This window comes from Mirounga angustirostris, unplaced genomic scaffold (genome assembly GCF_029215605.1).
Source record: "Mirounga angustirostris isolate CCGP_5_RB_7025 unplaced genomic scaffold, mMirAng1.0.hap1 SCAF_1, whole genome shotgun sequence".
Taxonomy (NCBI): Eukaryota; Metazoa; Chordata; class Mammalia; order Carnivora; family Phocidae; genus Mirounga; species Mirounga angustirostris.
In genome coordinates, this window is record NW_026991709.1 from 2156857 (window position 1) to 2173109 (window position 16253).

At 63.9% G+C, this 16253-nt stretch overlaps 2 protein-coding genes across 6 annotated transcripts in view; one reads left to right on the top strand and one right to left on the bottom strand.

The window, feature by feature from the left end:
- On the top strand, positions 1-15919 carry CFAP410 (cilia and flagella associated protein 410). 5 transcript variants are annotated; one of them, XM_054504069.2, is made up of 8 exons: positions 2-200; positions 1506-1524; positions 2879-2925; positions 5314-5543; positions 6405-6579; positions 7358-7448; positions 8694-8800; positions 9355-9831. In XM_054504069.2, the coding sequence occupies exons 1-8, from the start codon at positions 124-126 to the stop codon at positions 9365-9367; spliced, it is 759 nt and encodes a 252-aa protein (XP_054360044.1). In that variant the 5' UTR covers positions 2-123; the 3' UTR covers positions 9368-9831. The 5 variants fall into 5 exon arrangements, with proteins under 5 accessions (XP_064434128.1, XP_054360044.1, XP_064434141.1 ...); XM_064578065.1 differs by lacking the exon at positions 9355-9831 and adding an exon at positions 2154-2418 and having other exon boundaries at positions 8-200; positions 8694-9311; XM_064578058.1 differs by lacking the exon at positions 9355-9831 and having other exon boundaries at positions 1-200; positions 8694-9311.
- Positions 15617-16253, bottom strand: part of PFKL (phosphofructokinase, liver type) — a 24868-nt gene continuing 24231 nt past the window's right edge. Inside the window, exon 22 of the mRNA XM_045902367.2 lies at positions 15617-16085. Coding sequence (XP_045758323.1) covers positions 15938-16085 — 148 coding nt within the window. The 3' untranslated portion in view covers positions 15617-15937. The remainder of the gene's footprint in view (positions 16086-16253) is intronic.

Below are 16253 nucleotides of genomic sequence, written 5' to 3' on the forward strand. Positions count from 1 at the left end.
CCCTGACGACGGGGGCCCCGCCCCCTGGAGACGGCAGCCGCGGAGCCGAGATCCCCCCCGGCTCGCGGGCGGTGGGTCCGGGGAAGGGCCGGGCCCGGGTTTGGGTTCCCGGCGCCCTCCGCCATGAAGCTGACTCGGAAGATGGTCCTGTCCCGGGCCAAGGCCTCGGAGCTGCACAGCGTGCGGAAGCTCAACTGCTGGTGAGGACCCAGAGGCTGGGGCCGTCCCCGCGCGTCCCCCCGCCGCCCGGCACCCGCGCCCGGGCGGAGCGGCCCCGGACCCGCACCTCCGCTCTGGCCGGGGGCGGGAAGGGCCTGCGGAGGAGCCACAGGGCGGTTCGGGGTGGAAGGGAGCAGGTGCCAGGGCCCCACAGCCTGCGGGAGGAACTGCCACAAGCCCAGGTGGCCCTTGCCAAAGATCCTTCCAGAATTTTTACCCCCTCTGGGTTGTGGTGTTTCAGACGCAGGCTCCAAACAGGCTAGCTTTGCTCGAGACAATTGGAATTGCCTTCAAGTCTTGTGGGCCTTCTAGGTAGCATTAGTGGGGCAAACGGTTCCCTTCGGGAAGGGTCTGTTTTCCGACATTGTGGGTCATTGGGAGCCAAGTCGACTAATAAGGGGGGAGACGGAGGGGATTAACACGTTCCTAGTGGGAAAGAAAGAGAGCTGAGGCTCCAGAGTAACGATTCAGGAAACATTTCTGTAACTGAGTCCTGTTGGGAGGGCCTGTCCCCAGGTGCCCCACTCTGGGAGGGGACAGGACAGGATACAGGAGCTGTGGGGTCAGTGCAGGCTCCAAGGTGGGGTGGCCAGGTCTGGCTGGGCCAAGGAAGGACAGACGCACTTCAGGAACTCCTGGAAGATCTACCGCGAGGCTTCACGCACCCCTGTACACACTGGGCAGTGGAGCTGGGGCGGGAGGAACTCAGCCCCCAGTCCGCCTAACTCCTGGGAAGTGTCGCAGACTGACTGCAGTGAGCTCTGCCTGTGGCACTTCATGACGTTCGGCCCTGTCTCTTGTTCCCAATAACGCCCCGCTTTGTTTTGCATGAGGTGGCCAGGCTTTGTCTGAGCAGGGGGAGACAAGGGCCCTGATTCCGGCTCTCCAGCGTTTGTTTCATGAGCTGCATGCTCCACAGCCTTTGAACTGGGCCCCTGACAAGGACTTGCTTGTTTACTGACATCAGTGAGGGACATTGTCCTGCCGTGCCACAGCCTGGAGAATGAATGGCTCTCGTTGTCCTCCAAGTGCGGTGGCTCTCCTGCTCCTCAGTCTGAGAAGCGCCCCTCAAGCGCCGAGCATAGAGAGTTTTGTTGCAAATAGCCCCGCAACAGGTTTTGATGCCTTTGTCAGTCATCTGGACAGGCTGTCCCTGACTCTGTTGCTGACATCATAGAATTTTAGCTTGTAGACTTTGTTATTAATTTTTGGAATTTTTGTTTCTAATATTTTTTTACTCAACTTTACCAGAATTAAAGTATGTATGTCTTTTTTTTTTCCCCTAGGGGCAGCCGCCTCACAGATGTAAGTATTCTGCTGATCATCTCCAAATGCTCTCTGATCCCAAAAGTTGTATCCTGTCCCCCAAGAGGATAGCTGAATTTACAGAACTGCACACATTCAATTCAGCCCCTAATCTGGTACTTGGTTCATTTAGCAGTTTTCGTAATGTGGAACGACTAAGGAAAGAGGTGTTCCAAGTGCCCAGTTTTATTTTGAAGTTCCTTTAAGTGTTCTCCTTTAAGTCGATGGAAGTCTCCATGTCCCAGGTCTCACGGAGGAGGGAGCAGATCCAAAGTTCGGCTGGGGATGAATGTCAGAGAGCTTGCTTTACTTCAGACGTGCACTCTGCCTGGAGGCTTTTTTCATGGGTTCCTGGGCTGTGAGTCACTGAGGAGGTTGCTCACTTCAGCTCCTGCTCTCGGTGGGATCCAGTGTTGTGCTACCCACTCCAGGCCATGGCAGAACGGGATGGGGCCCAGGCTGGGGGTCAGGGAGCAGTGCCCTGAGCTGAGCTGTGGGTCTGTGAACAGATTTCTTTCCCTTTCTCTCTCTCCTAGAATGAATGTCCCTGACTTACACAGGGATCGTGTACCTGTCTTTTCTTTCTTACTTAGTTTTGTCACTTGAACTGTACCTTTCCTTGAAAACAGAGTCAGAAATGCCGCTGAGACAGAGGGCTATCCAGAAAAGCTGAGTCCACCTCACGCTATAACTGAAATGCAGCATATCCAAGCATGCAAAAACAACCCTAAAAAAACAAAAATACCACCGTAGCAGAAAACAAATCCACTGCACATGTGAAGCATTCTAAGCAGACCGTGAGCCTGTTGAGGTCAAGGGTGTCATCTGGCTCGGTGCCTCGTGCATGGCAGGTGCAAAGACACTTGAGGACTGCCCCGCCCATCGGCCTCACAGGTTAGGGGGCCGTTGTGGACCAAGCCGAGCACCCTGCTGCTCTTTTGTCCTGAATTGACAGTATTAAAATGGCATGAGATCCAGTCTCAATCCTGTCTCCCTTTTGGCCCAGCTCTGTTGGCCAAGCCCTCTCCTTGTGCCTCAGGGACAGCAAGACAGAGGTTCTCTGTCCAGCGTAGGGGCCACAGAGGTCCCCTTAACTGATGTCTTCTGCAGGCATCGAAGGGTAGGGATTGTGGCCGCGTTTGATGGCGGCGAGAGAGAGTGTTTCTCCTTTGGATGTAGGGAAGCCGAGGACGATGCGGTACATGGAGTATGATGCAGAGCCTGCGCGCTCTTGCATCTCGTGTGCCAGTCCCAGTGAGCCCAGGCGTGGCTCTGAGTGGCGCACCACGGGTCTGTGCTGGGCTTGTGGGGAGTGCCCGGTGGTGTTGCCCCATCAGCTTCCTTTCCTTCCTAGGTCTCCATCTGCCGGGAGATGCCCAGCCTGGAGGTGATCACCCTCAGGTACCTACACACCTGCTGTGCTCTGAGTCACGGGGCTCGAAAGAAGAGGAGAACCTTCACATGCCCTTAGATAACCTGAAAACTCCCAAGGAGAGTGTGCCTGGGATGGCCGCTTCTGTGGGCAGGGCAGCCAGGCAGCACAGGGCCCCTCCGAGCTCTGCCTGCCCATCCCCCTCGAGCACGCTGCTGGGTCCTTGCCCGCCCTCCCCATGGTCGTGGGCACAGCCCCCAGCCCATTCGATGAGCGGCTGCCGTCACGTCTGCCCCCAGCGCCCCCACCGTTTCTGCCGTTTGGTTCTGGTGCCGCCAGGAGCTCTGCCGGTGTCCCTGTGTCACATGCTCTCTCATTTTGATAACCACCTCTTCCGGGGGCATTGGCATCTTAACAGACTAGGGAAGCCATGGACGAACCAAATGTGGCCGCTGGAATTTCTGGCAGTTGAGCAGTTTGGAGGGTCGGGGGAGGGAGCGTTGTCCTCTGCCCCTGCACTCCCTCCTGCCCCCTGGGGACCCAGGGAGGGAGCCTGGGAGTCGCCACTGCTTGCCAGATGCTGGCTCTCCCACTTTGGGCGAGGCTCAGATCTCTGGGCCTCAGTTTCCCTCTCTGTAACATGGACCTAATACCGGCATCTGCCCACGTGGGGGCAGTGAGGAGTGGGTGCAGGCAGGAAAACAGAGTGCTTGGTGAGCGTGCACGCGCCAGCTGTCTGTGTCACTGACTTGGTATCGGTGAGGCCGAGATTTGAGCCCCGAGAGCCTTCCCTGATGATTGAATGGATTGCCTTTCATTCCTGAAAATAGGTGTGGCTCGAACCCTGGCTCTACCCTGCCTGGAGTGATTTGGGGCAAGTTGCTGGGCCTCCCTGAGCTGCAGGATCTGTCATGCTCACAGCTCGGAGAAAGGACGGGAGGCCCAGGGTTGTTGACTGAGCTCAGGTGCCCGGTCTGCGCGGCTGGCTGCATTGGAACCCGAGTGTAAATCTCTGTGTGAACGCAGGGTGCACGTCCTCTCCTGGGTGCAGTCACTTCCCTCTGGTCTCAGAGCCTCGCGTGGAGGCGGCTGTCTAGTCTGTTCTGGCTGCTGGAACAGAATCCCGTAGACCGGGCGGCTTGCGGATGATGACATTGTGTGTCGAGCCTCTGGAGCTGCAAGTCCAAGGTGAAGGTGTTGGCATTTCAGTGTCTGGGGAGGCCCTCTTCTAGCTGGGTCCTCGCATGGCGGAGGGGGAAGGGAGCTCAGGGGGCTCTTTCATGAGGGCACCGGTCCCCTCCGAACCCCATCACCTTAGGGGTTAGGTTTCAGCATAAGAGTTTGGGGGGCACGAATACTCAATACCACAGTTAGCCCAGTGGTCCCGTTGGACGGCAAGCCGGGGTACAGGCTCGGATCTTCACGTTGCACCCCGGCCTGTGCCTCGGACAGCTTTTTCAGACTTGGAGATGGCAAAGCCTGAGTCCTGCTCGGGGCGCAGTGGCGTCCGCCGCACCCCTGGCTCTCAAGTGAGGCAGGCTGTGTGCTGAGCGCAGTGCTCCATGCCGGCAACCCCATTAGTAAGTGGGGCCGCCACTGCAGTGTTGTCTTAGGGACGAATTGGGCCATCGCTGCCCACACCAGTGCAGCCTCCAGCAAAGAATGTTCTAGATAGGTCTGGCCCTTGGGGCAGGGTCGCTTGGAGTGGCCCCACCTGTGCCCTCCACATGCAGGGAGTGGCAGCGGCCCCAGGGCTGCGAAGAGCACTGTCCCGGCCTGCACGGAGCTCCCGCCAGCCTCGCAGTCCTGGGCGCCTGCCCTCGAGCCGAGCGCGCGTTCGCGGGCCATCTGCGCTTGCGGAGGTGGGAAGGTTTCTGCTTGTGTCCGTGCAAGCCTGTAGGGTCTCTGCCTAGAGGCCTGGATGATTTTCTGTCCCTGATAAGTTCGCAATTCTGAGGAACAGAATGTAAACCCACAAACTCTGTTTCTTCCTTAGGCATGGGATTTGGGAAGTTGGGCGCTCAGTTCTGTGTCCCGTGGAGCTTGCTTGTGTTTGCTGTGGGTTTTTGTGGCCACTGCCTACTTTGGGGCACAGAGACGTTCCTTGGTGGCCGGTTTCCTGTCCTGTGAGGGAAAGTGAGACCTCCGACCCCCCAGCTGACTCCATGAGGCCTGCACCGAGCAGGAGGCCAGGGCGTTGCTTACTGCTGCTCATCTGTCCTTACGCTTTCTTCTGGGTCCGGGGTGTTTGTTGAACTTGACTCACGCTGTCCGCTTCTGACCTCCTTCCAAGGCGAGGGCAGATGGGCCCGACCCGGGGGCGCTCTCGCCTGGTGTTTGCAGCGGACCCGAGAGGAGTGGTGTGGAGGGGCGCCGCCCTCCGCGAGCGGGGTGCTAACCGTGCCGTCCCCATGCAGTGTCAACAGCGTCTCCACCCTGGAGCCCGTGAGCCAGTGCCAGCAGCTGAGCGAGCTCTACCTGCGGAAGAACCGCATCCCCAGCCTGGCGGAGCTTTTCTACCTGAAGGGCCTGCCGCGCCTGCGCGTGCTCTGGCTGGCGGAGAACCCTTGCTGCGGTCCCGACCCCCACCGCTACCGCATGACCGTCCTGCGCAACCTGCCCCACCTGCAGAAGCTGGACAACCAGGGTGGGTGTCCGGACCGCCCGGGGCCTGCACGTTCCCGATCCTTCCAGACGCAGCAGGGGCCCCCTCCCTGTGGTTTCGGGGGGAGTCCCCCAGGCCGCTGCTCCTCATTTCGCAAGTGTGAGCGGGTCCGACCCCCTGGGTGCGGCCCCACGCGGAGCGTGGGCTCGCAGGTGGGCTCACGCACGCTTCACCCCCCTCCTGCCTGGGCACGCCGTTGCCTCTGCTGCCTTGTTCCTGCTCAGAGCTCTGCTCCAGCCGCTTATCCGAGTGGCCTGGCGAGCGAGGGACAGGGTCCCAGCGGGCTGGCCGCGTCCATGCTGGCCCCTGGGGCCCTGCGGCAGGTGAGGGCGCGCCTGTGGCCCCCGCCCCCCCCAGCACTGGTCCCCCGCCGCTTGCCTCTTCCTGCTGGCGGCCCGAGGGGCCTCCCTGCGGCGCTGACCCGCTCCTTCCCCACCTGTTCCCCGGGGGCCCTGCCGGGTTCTGGCCACTGGCATTGCACCAATCCCTGGCCCTGGGCACGCGTGCACAGTTCTTTCCCCCAGAAAACAAGTGTCATGTAAGTCAGCGCCGAGAAATTAAGCCACGTGGCAGTGAAACGGACTCATACTGTGTACTCTGTTCCTTTTTAATGCTGACCTTAATTTGGCTTTTGATGAACACTTGCTTGTAGCGGGGGCTGGAATTGAGATTCATGTCCAGCACGGGCCGGGACAGGGAGGTGACAGGCCCCGGCCCTGCTCTCGGGGGGCCGGCCAGTGGGGCGGAGAAGCATGCCTCCTGTCTACGGCAGACTGTGCCGCAGCCCGGGGGCTTCTGTGGGGGCGAGTCCGCTCTGATGCTCTTGTCCCCCCGACTCCGAAGCCGTGACCGAGGAGGAGCTGTCCCGTGCGCTGATGGAGGGGGAGGAGGTCACGGCCCCCAGCGGACAGGGCACGGGGAACGGCGGCGGGCCTGCGCTGTCCTACGCCCTGAGCGCCACGGACACCACTGCTGAGACCCAGCAGGACACGCTGGGCTGTGGCCAGGAGGAGACGAGGTGAGCTGGCGGGGGCGGCGGGCCTGGCCCTGGGTCCTCCTGTGGAGTGATGGGCCTCTCTGGGGAGGCAGGGAAGGGAGCTGCCTGCGGTGGTTCCTTGCCGTCTGTGGCTCTCAGTCGCCCCCCAGCCTGCTCGCAGCTGTGCGTCCGGCAGGCTCGGGGCCCGGGGCTTGTGTGGGTACGGGGCCACCCTCGCAGCTGGAGCCGCCTGGAGGTGGGCGGGGGACGTGGGCCAGGGGCCTGTGGGCACCACGTGGCCCGGCACTGCGGTCCCCCCGAGGGAAGCCACCTGAGCTGCCGTGGGGTGGGAGGGCTGTGCGGCCCCGAGGGGGGCCCTCCCTGACCGCAGCACCGGGACGGGCCTGAAGCAGCCTCTGGGGGCAGGCTGTTTCTGAGCAGCCGCGGAGCGCGGGGAATGTAGAAACAGTCGAGCCCAGTGGGGCTCAGGCAGCGTCCACTTGGCAGCCAGGCCCGCCGTCCTGCTTCCCGCCAGCGCAGGAGGCCACCTGCGTGCTGCCCGCTGCTCTGCGTTCCCATTTGCGTCTTCAGTGCCCCCAACCCTGGTGGGAGCCCAGGTGTGGCGAGGGGCCCCCCGGGGCCCAGAGAGATCTATGCCAGGCCACAAATCCTCGTCCCGCCCGCCGTGCAGTGCTCCGTCCCTCCAGAAGCAACGTCACCAAGTGGCAGTTCTGCTTCCTTGCTCCAAGGCCCTGGGGTTGGAAACGGGGCCCCGAGCAGGTCCGGCCTCACAGCCCCGTGCTCCCTCTCCTACCCGCAGCATCCAGAGCCAGCTCAGCCTGAAGCCGCCGTCCCGGGACCGGTTTCCTGCCTTCTCACAGAGGGATGCCGCGAGCAGTCGCAAGAACAGGGTGAGCATGCTGGGGACAGCCCTGGCTGGAGGCGGCCGCCACTCCCACTGCCCAGAATGGGGGGGGTGCAGCTGGACAGGCTGCAGCCACCCAGGGCGCATCGAGCTGGGCCCCAGGGGGGGAAGCTGGCTCTGAGCTGAACTGGAAGTGGCACCCTAGAGGGGGCGACTGCCAGCAGAGAAGTACAACCCCGGGAGAGGAGACCCCAAACCAGCCTGCAGGCAGCTTGGGTCTGCCCCGCGTCTAGCCTGGGGCTGGGAGGGCAGCACCTGACGCTGCAGGGGGTGCTGCTCTCGGGGAGGCCTCCCTGTCCTGGCGGGGCGGCTTCCGGGGCACCATGGCTCCTGATGGTCCCTAGAGTGATAGGCTCAAGAAGCGGGTCATGTGGGCGCTTCCATCGATGATGCTGGACCTTTCCAAGCGTCTGCCTTCTTGTCATTCTGGTCTGTCCTGGGGCTTGTTCCCCTTCTGGTCAGTGGGCTGGCCATCTGATCCAGGCTCACACCCAGGGGGAGAGGGGCCATGTCTTCCCATGTGTGTCCTCATGGGACAGAAAGCGCAGCTTCCCTGTGGCCCCCCTCCCCAACCCAGCAGGGCTGGCTTCATCAAATGGAATTGCTCACATCCTGAGTGTGAGCGTCACTGGCCAGGAGAACGGGGTCACCACCGTTAGCTTGGCCCAGTGGGGACCTTGCCTCCTGGTCACGCGGGAGGGGTGCTGCCTGAGCAGAGCCGGAGTCTGAGGGAGGCCTGTGACCCGCAGCGCCTGCTCCCGACTCCCGGCTGCAGGGTCCAGCCAGAGCCATGGGACCAGCGAGACTCGCACTAGAGGGACTCCGCAGTCAGGGCTGGGGCTGCCAGCACCCCCTTGAGGAACTTGAAAGCTTGTGGGAGGCACAGAGGGGGATGGACAGAGGCCCTGTCCTTGGGAGGGGCCAGCCTGCACTCTGGGAAAAGTGTCCCCCCAGAGCTGCTGACAGAAGTGACTGCAGGCTGCAGGCCAGTGTAGGCAGCGGCCACTGGGCCTGTGGCCCCTTCGCTGCACAGGTCACCGTCCTCTGCACGGTCCGTGCACGTGGGTAGCCCCCCTACACGGCCCCGCAGCGGGTCAGCCTCTGCAGGCAGGGCCAGGCGCAAAGCTCCCTCCTCCCCACGCCCAGGCCTCTGCAGAGCACGGGGCGGTGGGGGGCAGGGGTCGCCCCAAGACTGAATCACTGATGAGCTCGGTGCGTTCCATATATGCAGGCTGAAAATCATCAAACCCCCTGGAGCAGGCAGAGCCGCTTCCGGGGACAGAAAGGAAGGCCCTGGCTCTACTTTGAATGTGGAAGTGGCTCGTCCTCTCACGGAAGGTCCTGCAAGCCTGAGTGGGGGGATGCGGATGGCCAGGGAGACCGCACCGGTGTAGGGCTGCGGGGGAGCAGGACCCCCGAGGATGGCTGAGGTCAGGGGTTAGCGCCATGGGGTGGGCAGGGGCTCTGTTGCCGAGCCCCAGTGTGACCCTCTGAGCGGCTGTCACGTTGCTGCCGTGTGCCCCTGCTCACACCCAGCTCTCCTGTCACCGCACGGGAAGAGCCAGCTCGAGTAGCCCCGTGTGCAGAATCCTCTCTTGCTCCGGTGTGGGTGGAAACCACACGCACATGCGTGACACACATAAGCACGTGTGTGTGTGTGAGAGATCACACGTTCCTGAGCGCTGTGCTGGCCGCTCAGCCCCTTCTGACCCCTGCTGTGTGGCTGGCTGTGTGACCGGGGGCCCATTGCTTGGCCTCTCTGGGCGGTCCCTGCAGGCGATGCCGCTCGTCTGCCTGAGCCTCTGTGCTCTGTCCGGGGTTGCCTGGAAGGCCGCTCGCCCGCGATGCCCGGGTCCGGGTGGGGGCGCTCAGCGGTGACTCTGTGCCCCCAGAACAATGTGCTGACCGCCGTCCTGCTGCTCCTGAGGGAGCTGGACCCCGAGGGGCTGGAGACCGTGCACCAGACCGTGGCCAGCCGGCTCCAGGCCCTGCACAAGCAGCACCTGCAGGAGGACGTGGAGTGACCGTCAGTCGGAAACCCGAGCTGCCACGCCTTCCTCCCGCAGCCCCGTGCTCAAGCACCTGGGAGACGCGGGGTCCCTTCCGTGGCCACGGCCCCTACTGCACCCCAGCTGAGGCCCAGCCTGCGGGCTGTGTCCCAGGAAGCTCAGGCCTGCCTGGGGAAGCCAAGCCCTCGGCGTGGATGGCGCCCCAGCGAGAGCAGGAAGGGCGTAAGGCACTGTGCCGGGTGCCCTCCCTGCCCGGGGGCCAGGTGCACGCCGGCCTGCGTGGGGGGCCCACCTGGACTTGGCTCTTCCTGAGGGGGCATGGCTGCCGCTGTCCCTAATAAATGTCTTACCAAAGTCCGATCGGGAAGCAGGCATTTCCTAGGGGACAGACGTGACCCTGACGTTGTTTTGAAGGTGAGGGCCATTGCTCACGCGCGTTTCTCCTGTCAGTTCTCTGCCCCAGTTGTGGAATAGACTCTGTCCGCCATGGCCAGCTTCCAGAATGGTGCGGTCCTTAGAGTGGCTTGGCATCAGCAAGCTGCTGATGCTGGCCGCCACCAGGGCGTGTCTTGCGGCTGGTAGGGTGGCGGCAGGGCTGGAGAACGCACCTTCCTTTTCTCTCTGCCTTTTTGAGAGCCCGCAGGGCCAGGGGTTTGTGCGGACGGGTGGGAGAGGCCCGGGGTGGGGGAGGACGCCCCAGGGAGAGCCGCAGGCCTTGCCCTGATGGTAGTGCCCCCCAGCAGCTGAGGATGCCTCCTCCCTGGGCCGGGGAGCGCCGTGGCCTCTGGGCCGGTAGCGGGTCTGACTGGTGCTGCTGCGGCCGGGACAGGAGTGGGGTTGCCTCGCCCCCGCTCCGGTGGATGGGGACCCACACCTGGGTCATGTGTGCGTCATGCTAGCCGAGGGGTGACTCCTGCGCCGTGTGCAAGAATCCAGGCGGGGCGGCCATGCCCGGCAGACAGTGCTGCCCTCAGAGAGGCTGCACTCAGGCCAGCGAGTTTCAAACAGCCGGGGCCCAGGGCGGCTGCTGGGCGCTGGGTGCCGGGCCCGGGCGGGTGGCTGCTCTCTGGGGCATCTGTGGTTCTCCAGGAACTGAGTGGCAGAGCGAGGCGTCGCCGCGTGTGAGGGGTGGCCGCCCGGCCATGTGTGCGCTTTCCGCCGTATGTGGGGACGGGCGTCGGACTCTCAATAAAGCGTCTGAGAGCAAGCTGGGGGTGCTTGTGTTAAATTGAGAACTCTCTCCCTTCCCCCCCCACCTGGCGGGGCTCACACTGACTTCCCACCTGTGCCATCACCTGGTGCACCCCAGCTAGGGACCTTGGATTGGCCACCAGGCTGGCTGGGCCCTGAGCACCCCACGGCTCTGCTCCCACCCGGCGGCCGGGGAGCTCTGAGCTCGGCGGGAGATGCGCTTCGAGAAGAGACCAGGGGTCTTTGCTGCCGGCATTCTCCACAGACAGACACATGGGCTCCAGGGCTGCCCTGGGGAGCCCGGGGTTTTGGGGGGCCGCGCCGGGGCCTGGGGACAGCCCGGGCTGGCCTAGTGTGCTGCCAGCACGCATCTGAGGAGTCCTGTGCAGCTGAGGGAGCGCTGCCCCGGCCGGGAGTGGACGCCCACAGCGGCCTCGCCGAGGGCAAGCGGAGCTGGGCATCCACGTCCCACGAAGGGACTTGTTTGCTGGCCCGCGCCGCCCGCACCCCTGCATTTCTAGTGTGCACTCGGCCAGGCCGTGACCAGCATGGGCACACGGGACCCCGCACTTGCTGGGTGCTCTGTCCCCACATCACGTAGCTGGATCTTAGCCGCTCCCTGGGAAGTCGGCCGTTCAGGTCCTGCAGGGCTGTCCAGTTTCGTGTGAGGAAGAAATACTGCTTGTGCGTGAAGGGCTGAGCTGCCCATCATGGCGGCACACTCGGGAGGCCGGTGGCCGCGGTTCTCACCCAGGGAGCCCACCTGCGCCCTCCCCTTCCAGGGGCTGGCGGGGTGGGGGGAAACCTGTGAACGCTAGCCTGGCTGATGATGTAGCGTCCACATCACCCCCTTCCAGATGTCCTCAAGTAGGAAAACCGGACAGGTTCACTACACCTGCCCATGTGCCCGACAGCTGGGGGTCCCCGTGGTGAGCGTCCTCAGTGGGCCAGCCGACTGAGCTCAGCGGGGGGGCCTTGTCAGGGGCCTGGGACGGCGCCCCGATGCCTGCTACTGCCCACCCCCTCCCTGCATGCAGGCCCTCCGGAGACGTGCTCCTGAAGCCCTGCCGTGAGCACGAGCCTCTGGGCGATTTCCCAGAAATGCTCTCCAGCGCTCCCTCGAGCCCTGTCAGCAGCAGAATTGTCGAAACATGTTCAATCTGCCAGACACTGAGGACTCCTGCTTCGGTGGATGCTTCTCAGGGTCCTGGTACCCCGGTAAGATTTACTCACAGGCTTCGTTGCCCAGAAAGCTTGCAGAAGGACCTGTATTCTCCAGGGCTGAGATAGTCTGCACACAGCGGCCCGGGATGCAGGGATGATGGGACAGAAGGATGCGTTTGTGGTCGCCTGCATCCCAGAGCCTCCGGCAGCCAGCAGGCCCAGGGGCAGGGGGCCAGTTTGCCCCGTGGGCCACACCCTCCTCCACACAAGGGACGGTGGCTTCGGGGAGCTGCCCTCCAGGGCCGCCCCGTGCCTTGGGGTCAGCCGTCCTGGTGGAAAGCTGGCTCTGGGTTCAGCTGCTCCCCCTGCTTCCCAGCAGGCCAGCCTCGGCCCAGGGGTGCTGAATAGGGGCTGGGGAGCCGTGGGGACAGGGCTGCTTCACAAGGCAGATGGGATTACTGCTCTGCTTTCTGGACCGTGTAGACACCTGCCCAGTGCCCCACTCTGCAGCAGACCCCACTGGCCGCTCCCAGGACCCTGCCGCAGCCACAGGCAGCCAAAGAGTAACGCTTGCTCCCTGGTTCACCACATCCTGCGCCCCTTTCCGCAGCCACGCTCCCGAGGCCCGTCTTTGGCCTCACACGCCCACGCTGTTCTGGACACCACCTCAGCACACGCCTTCCTGCAAGTGAGGCCGGGGCTTGCTGTCTGTGGGGTTCTCAGGTGGCCCCAAGGTCCCAGATCCCTGGCATGCACACCCCATATGACCCCCATGCCCAAGTAGGGGGTCTGTGAATATGATGGATGCCCTGCATATATGGCCAAGGTGAAGGAGCTTCACAGATGTGCTTGAGGTCCCTAACCGGCTGCCTGAGTCAGTCAGAAGGGAGATTGGCCTGGGTGGGCTGGGCCTAACTGGGGAGCCCCTGCGGCCCTCCTTTACAGGTGCCCACCGATCAGGGCTGAAGAGGGCGTGGGCCTTCTGTCCCTGAGCTCAGAGACTAGAAGCAGCAGATGTCCACTGCCGCCCCCGGAATTCAGCCACCAGGCAGCTTAGAAGGGCCTGAGGTCCAGGGGAGTCCGTGCCCGGCGGACACCTCAGTCATGGCTGTTCATGAGCCAAGGACCCACCTCGGCTGCGCCCACACGCCTGAGCTACTGTGAGGTCACAAATGGGGGTGTTTGAACCCACCATGTTTGTGGTGGATCTCAGGAAACCAGCACGGTCTCCATGTGGGGAGCCGAGTCCTGCGGGAGCTCCAGCCCACAGCAGAGCCCCTGCCCACCCCCAGCAGGCCCCTCCAGGCATGGCCCGCCGCCTGCCGGCCCCGCCCGCCCCCCTCTCCGCGCAGCAGGGACCCGCCGAGGGCTCTCTCCCAACCACATTGTGCGTGTCCGGGTCCACAGGCGGCTCATCGAGGCCTTGGCTCTGTGCTCTTGGGCCGGTGGCTCCCGAGCAGACTCCACACAGCGTCCGTACACAGCGTGGGACACAGAAGCCTCCGGCATTTGTCCACAGCCTCCCTGGGTTGTGATCAGAGGCCCACACACACGCCGGGAACGCAGAAGCCACTTGCAGGGGTCCCGCGCCCGCCAGAGCGGCCCTGCCCTGGGCTGGGGCCTCCCACGGTGGTGAGCCCCTGACCCTCAGGCGCGGTAGAGAGCACGCTTGTCAGCGCCCTGTGGCCAGGCGACTGGTGCCACCCCCACCCTGCTGGACACCCCACATGCTATGTCCTCGAGGATGAGCTGGAGGGCAGAGCCCACTGGGCCTGGGGTTCAGGGCCTGCGTCCCAGCCTGGGATGGCCCCAGGACAGCCAAGCCTTGGGGGCTTCCTCCAGGACGAGCCCCGCTTTGCTTGGGGAGCCAGGGCCTGGCTTCAGGGAGGGGGTGTTGGGACAGCAGGGGCCGGGCCCGGACGCCTCGGCCTTCCGCCGCAGGCCCCGGCCGGTGCGTGCCCCGCCTCCCAGGCTGTGGCATGGCGGCCGTGGCAGGCGGGGGAGGCCGTGCTCCAGGAGGCAGAGGCCATCTCCAGATGCCGCACGCTCAGGCAAAACCAGTAAGAACGTCCCGCAGTTAGGCTCCCGAGGCTCCCCGGCTCCCTTCCCCAGGCCAGGCCCTGGGTGCCCTGGGAGGCCTGACCGGCACTGCGGGGGGCTGGGGGGCTGGCGAGGGAGGGGTCAGCACGGAGCAGGGCCTGGGCCAGCCTGGCATCTGGGCTGAGTGCGGCTGCGTGCTCGACAGATGGACACGTGGCTGTACACTGGAGGCTGTTTCTGCCACAGCCAGGGTCCTCCCAGGGAGTCCCCACCTCTGAGCCGCAGCCTCCCCACTGACACGCGTAAGCACACACGTGTACTCACCTGTACACACGTATGCACTCACGCACACACTCATGTCTGCACTCAGGCATGCACACATATGCACGCATGCACTCATACACACGTATGAACTCAGGCATGCACACATATGCACTCATGCACGCACTCATAACATGTCTGCACTCAGGCATGCACACGTATGCATGCACGCAAGCACACTCATAACATGTCTGCACTCAGGCATGCACACGTATGCACGCACTCATAGTATGCACTCAGGCATGCACACGTATGCACTCACACTCATACACACATATGCACTCACGCACACACGTATGCACTCACGCATGCACACGTATGCACTCACGCATGCTCAGGCATGCACAATGCACTCACGCACACATACACACATGCACTCATGCTCATACACATGCACGCATGCACTCATGAACACATGCGATCAGGCATGCACACATGCACTCATTCACATATGTGCACACGTATGCACTCACATGCACACTCAGGTTTCTGGGACCCAGGAACTAGTCCCTGGTCTCTCAAGGTTCAGACACTTGGGACCCTCTCCTTGGGGAACTGTCCCCTCCTCGGCCTGCCCCAGGAGCACCCACACTCGTGGCAGGCAGAGTAGACCAGAGGGACCCCAGCTCCAGAAAGCCCTCAGGCTCGGGGCCCATACGGTGAGGAGGGTGGGGTCCCCTGGCCTGGCCCCCACCATGCCGGCTGCTTCCTTGGAGTGACCAAGGCACCCTGCCAAGGTCTTGGGGACGTGAAGGCAGCTGGGAGGACAGAGGGCCCCAGCCTGGTCCCTAGGCCCAACCAGGAGATACCCTGCCAGGAGCCCCTGATGCGGCCTGTGAGCCCCCAAGGCCAGGGGCTCCCCACAAAACCTCATGGGTCCCAGACCCTTCCCCTGAGCCTCTGCAGGTGCCAAGGGCAGGAGTGCAGGCCAGGAGCAGCCCTGGACTGAGTGTCCAGGTAACGGCGGTGGGAACAGAAGTGGATCGTGCGGCGAGCTCAGGAGGGACGGAGGTCCCCGAGAGTGCAGATGGTGTTAGGTCCAGCTCGTCCTCCCGGGGACCCTGGTGCCGGCACCACACTGCAGAGCAAGGCTCCATGCCGCCCCCAGAGCTCGTGGTGCATTGGCCCTTGGCTCCCAGTGGTGACGGCATTTCTGACGGCCTCCCCCCGTCGCCCACCCCCGACCAGGGTCCCCCTGTGGTGCTTGCTCACATCAGCCACTTGCCCCAAATCTTTGGCTGTTTCTGAGACCCCAGTCCAGGCAGTGTAGGGAACGTTCCAGGTCAGACCCAGGGCCTGGAACCAGGCTCAGAAGCCCTCCCAAGACTGGGGGAGGGCAGGCCCGTGTGTGCAAGCCAGGGGCTCCCACCAGGCGCCCACCCTCCTAGGAGGTTGCCCAGGGCCTGCTGTCCAGAGACTGGCCACACTCCACAGTCGGGGTGATTTTATTTCTAGAAAAGGTGGCAAGCTCCACGCTGCACGGTGGCCAGTGCGCACAGAAGCAGGCGTGGCGAGGCCCACAGGGAACAGCGTCCCCACACAGGTGCCCCCACGGCCCCCGGATCAGAAGGTGGGTGTCCGGGCGGCTCCGTGTTGTAGGAGAGCCCAGCGGGCGGCGTGGGTGCAGCCAGGGCCGCGAGCGCCCCGGAGCCAGACCGAGAGGGCCGCAGCCCTGCCTGCCCCCGCCGGCCCGCCCGCAGACTCCGGGGAGGGAGTGGGGGGGCCGGGAGAGGCAGGTACGGCCGCGGCTTCAGAAGCCCTTGTCGATGCTGAGGCTGCGGCGGGTGACGTGCTCCAGCTCCCCGGACACGTAGTCGGCCATGCTGATGCGGTAATGCGCCAGCATCTTCAGCATGAGCCGCAGGTTCAGCCACCACTGCTCCCGGGGCATGCGGTGCCTGTGGCGGGGCGGGATCGGGGCTCAGGGGCAGCCCCCCGGGGACAGCCCCGGGGTGGCGTCAGGGCCATCCCTCCCGCGTCTGCCCCCAGGACGGGCTCGGCACAGGCTGGCTGGGCGAGGGAGGCGTGGGGATGGCCCGGGGCATGGGGACGGGCGGTCCAGCGCT